Here is a 1,306-nt window from a genome sequence, read left to right as displayed (position 1 = left end):
CCCCCCCACCTCACACCGACTTAATTACCTCTCCTCAAATAACCACACCTCACTTCATTCCATTCCATCTTTATCTACCCTTCCCTTTTCCCCCACCTCACCACCCTCCCAAGAATCGATAACAGAAAAGTGGAAAGACATGGAATAACATCAAGAAGCTAGCCCAGGATAGGGATAGAAAGGTAGAATGTGTTTGTTCGTGACCTGTACCCTGAACCAGGAGGACAAAGGCATGGTGATGACCACCCTACCCCTCCCCCCCAAACACACACTCTTTATTTCTTTGAGCACTGACCTCAGGGTCCGGCCATGTTGCCTCTGGGCAGGGGAGACAATCCGTGAAGTCATCCACCAGGATCTCATTGTTCCGACAACGGCGACACTCCCAGCAACACTCAGGGTACTTCTGAATCACAAACTCGCCTGTCATGGAGGAGAGAGCCAACATTTTCATGGTAAGGTAAGCAAGACATTAATTTTATGAGATACAGTGGAGTCCACCTAAAGTGAACTCGCTGTATTTGAACGATCAGTTAAAGTGAACAATATTCTGTTGTCCCGATTGAAACGCCATTTATTTAAGTAAAACGATAAAATGAACCGGTTTCACGGGGTAATCGGATAAAGTGAACGCTCACAATGAGTGAAAGCGAAAAACGGACCGATCGTGTCACTGTCGCCAGGCTGTGAAAATAAAATTCTTTACTTCGGGCATCGGCAGACAATCCCAGCTCGGCGTTGGCGACACCATTCTCAATCAGAAAGAAAGGGCTCTAATCTAGGCTCCCTGCTGTGTTGTCCCCCACCCCACCTCCACCCTAGACCCACCATTGCGGGTAGCTACTGTTCTAGGCGTTCATCCTACCAAAATGGTTAAACAGATCCCTGGATAAAGTGAACACTTTCTTCTAGTCCCAAAGAGTTCACTTTAAATGGATTCCACAGTAGTACTTAAAGAACATTAAACGCTGAAACCAAGAGGAGCCCGTAAGCGGCGCACATCTACAAATGGAAGAGGGGCTTTTAAGTGTTCGAAATATGGCAAGTTTTTCTTTTTGCCAGAATTGGTCTCATCTCCGCAGCAGAAGCCACAAGTAATCTTAATGTTTAACTTTTCTAATTCTTTTATTTAGCTGGACAAATTTTCTCTTGTGTGGATGCATTGGTCATTGTCAGACATTGACGGACGAGCTATTTTTATTATTATGATTCTTCTTCTTCTTCTTCTTCTTCTTCTTCTTCTTCTTCTTCTTCTTCTTCTTCTTCTTCTTCTTCTTCTTCTTCTTCTTCTTCTTCTTCTTCTTCT

The 1,306-nt window shown here is 44.3% G+C and overlaps 1 protein-coding gene across 1 annotated transcript in view; it reads right to left on the bottom strand.

Moving 5' to 3' along the window:
* LOC101860511 (metabotropic glutamate receptor 6) overlaps positions 1–1,306 on the bottom strand; it is a 53,969-nt gene that overhangs the window by 6,665 nt on the left and 45,998 nt on the right. Inside the window, exon 10 of the mRNA XM_035971111.1 lies at positions 296–423. Within this exon, the coding sequence (XP_035827004.1) occupies positions 296–423 (128 nt within the window). The remainder of the gene's footprint in view (positions 1–295; positions 424–1,306) is intronic.

The sequence above is a fragment of the Aplysia californica genome, unplaced genomic scaffold (assembly GCF_000002075.1).
Source record: "Aplysia californica isolate F4 #8 unplaced genomic scaffold, AplCal3.0 scaffold00379, whole genome shotgun sequence".
NCBI classification, from domain to species: Eukaryota; Metazoa; Mollusca; class Gastropoda; order Aplysiida; family Aplysiidae; genus Aplysia; species Aplysia californica.
Note: the sequence above shows the minus strand (reverse complement) of the source record. Positions and strands in the feature narration are given on the sequence as shown.